This window comes from Eurypyga helias, unplaced genomic scaffold (assembly GCF_000690775.1).
Source record: "Eurypyga helias isolate BGI_N326 unplaced genomic scaffold, ASM69077v1 scaffold21879, whole genome shotgun sequence".
Taxonomy (NCBI): Eukaryota; Metazoa; Chordata; class Aves; order Eurypygiformes; family Eurypygidae; genus Eurypyga; species Eurypyga helias.
In genome coordinates, this window is record NW_010271672.1 from 4,295 (window position 1) to 5,205 (window position 911).

Genomic DNA, 911 nt, shown 5'->3' on the forward strand with positions numbered 1-911 from the left:
GAAAACAAAAGAGGTTTTGCACAAAAGCCCCAATTTGCCTCAATTCAGAGCAAAGGCAAGGCGTGCTGCCACGTCGCTCTGTGCCTGCTGCAGCTACGGGCTCGACCGGCACAGCTCGACCTGCCGATGGCTGCACGGTTTTCAGGGAGTTTTCCCAGGAATATGGTCCCAAATGAGGCTCGACGAGCTGAGGGAAGGAGCTTCTGCCACCTGCCCTGCAGAACCCCCTCCGCTGCATCTTGCTGCCACCCGGGCTGTGCCGCAGCGGCACTGGGCTGAGCCTGGAAGCCACGTTTCATAAAGAACCAGCCCAGAAATAACCCCGGGGGCTGGGGAAGCAGAGGGCAGTCGGCACCCCTGGCCCACGCTGGCTCCTCACATGAAGTGTGTCGGACGTGCCAGAGCTTTCCCGAGGAAGACGAGTCCTGGCTTTGGGAAACAACTGCCTGCACAGCGGGAAAAGGGCAACTGCAAACCCCACTGTAGCTGCTTCCTTCCCCAAAACTGGTTTTAAAGCTGGGGGGAGGGATGCTTGGCAGGAGCGATCCCGCTCTCAGGCTGCTGCTTGGCCACTCTTCCTCCCTCACGTTGGCGATGCCTCATGGCAGAGGTGGCTCAGCAGGGCCCGGGGGTGCCCAGGGGGACACGCGTGCCCTGGCAGCCCAGGGAGCTGGGCATCTCCCCTCGACGCCCTTCGCCAGCCCCAGGCAGGTACGGCCCCGGCCGTGGACGTGGAAGCGCCGTACCGGATTGTCAGCTGGTCCCGGCTCAGCTGCTTGAAGCGCCGGTGCAGGTGCTCGATCTGTTCGGAGGTGACTGTCGGGGGAGAAGAGAGGTGACAGGGGTGAGCTTCCCTGCTCAGGGACACCCGCCTGCGGGGCTCACACCATGCCCACGGGGCCGAGGAGACC

The 911-nt window shown here is 63.4% G+C and overlaps 1 protein-coding gene across 1 annotated transcript in view; it reads right to left on the reverse strand.

Moving 5' to 3' along the window:
• The window catches only part of TESC (tescalcin), a gene marked incomplete at its 5' end in the record, with an annotated part of 2,359 nt that extends 1,543 nt beyond the window's left edge, over positions 1 to 816 (reverse strand). Inside the window, 1 exon segment of the mRNA XM_010158904.1 lies at positions 747 to 816. Within this exon segment, the coding sequence (XP_010157206.1) occupies positions 747 to 816 (70 nt within the window).
• Between the last annotated feature and the right edge of the window lie 95 nt (positions 817 to 911).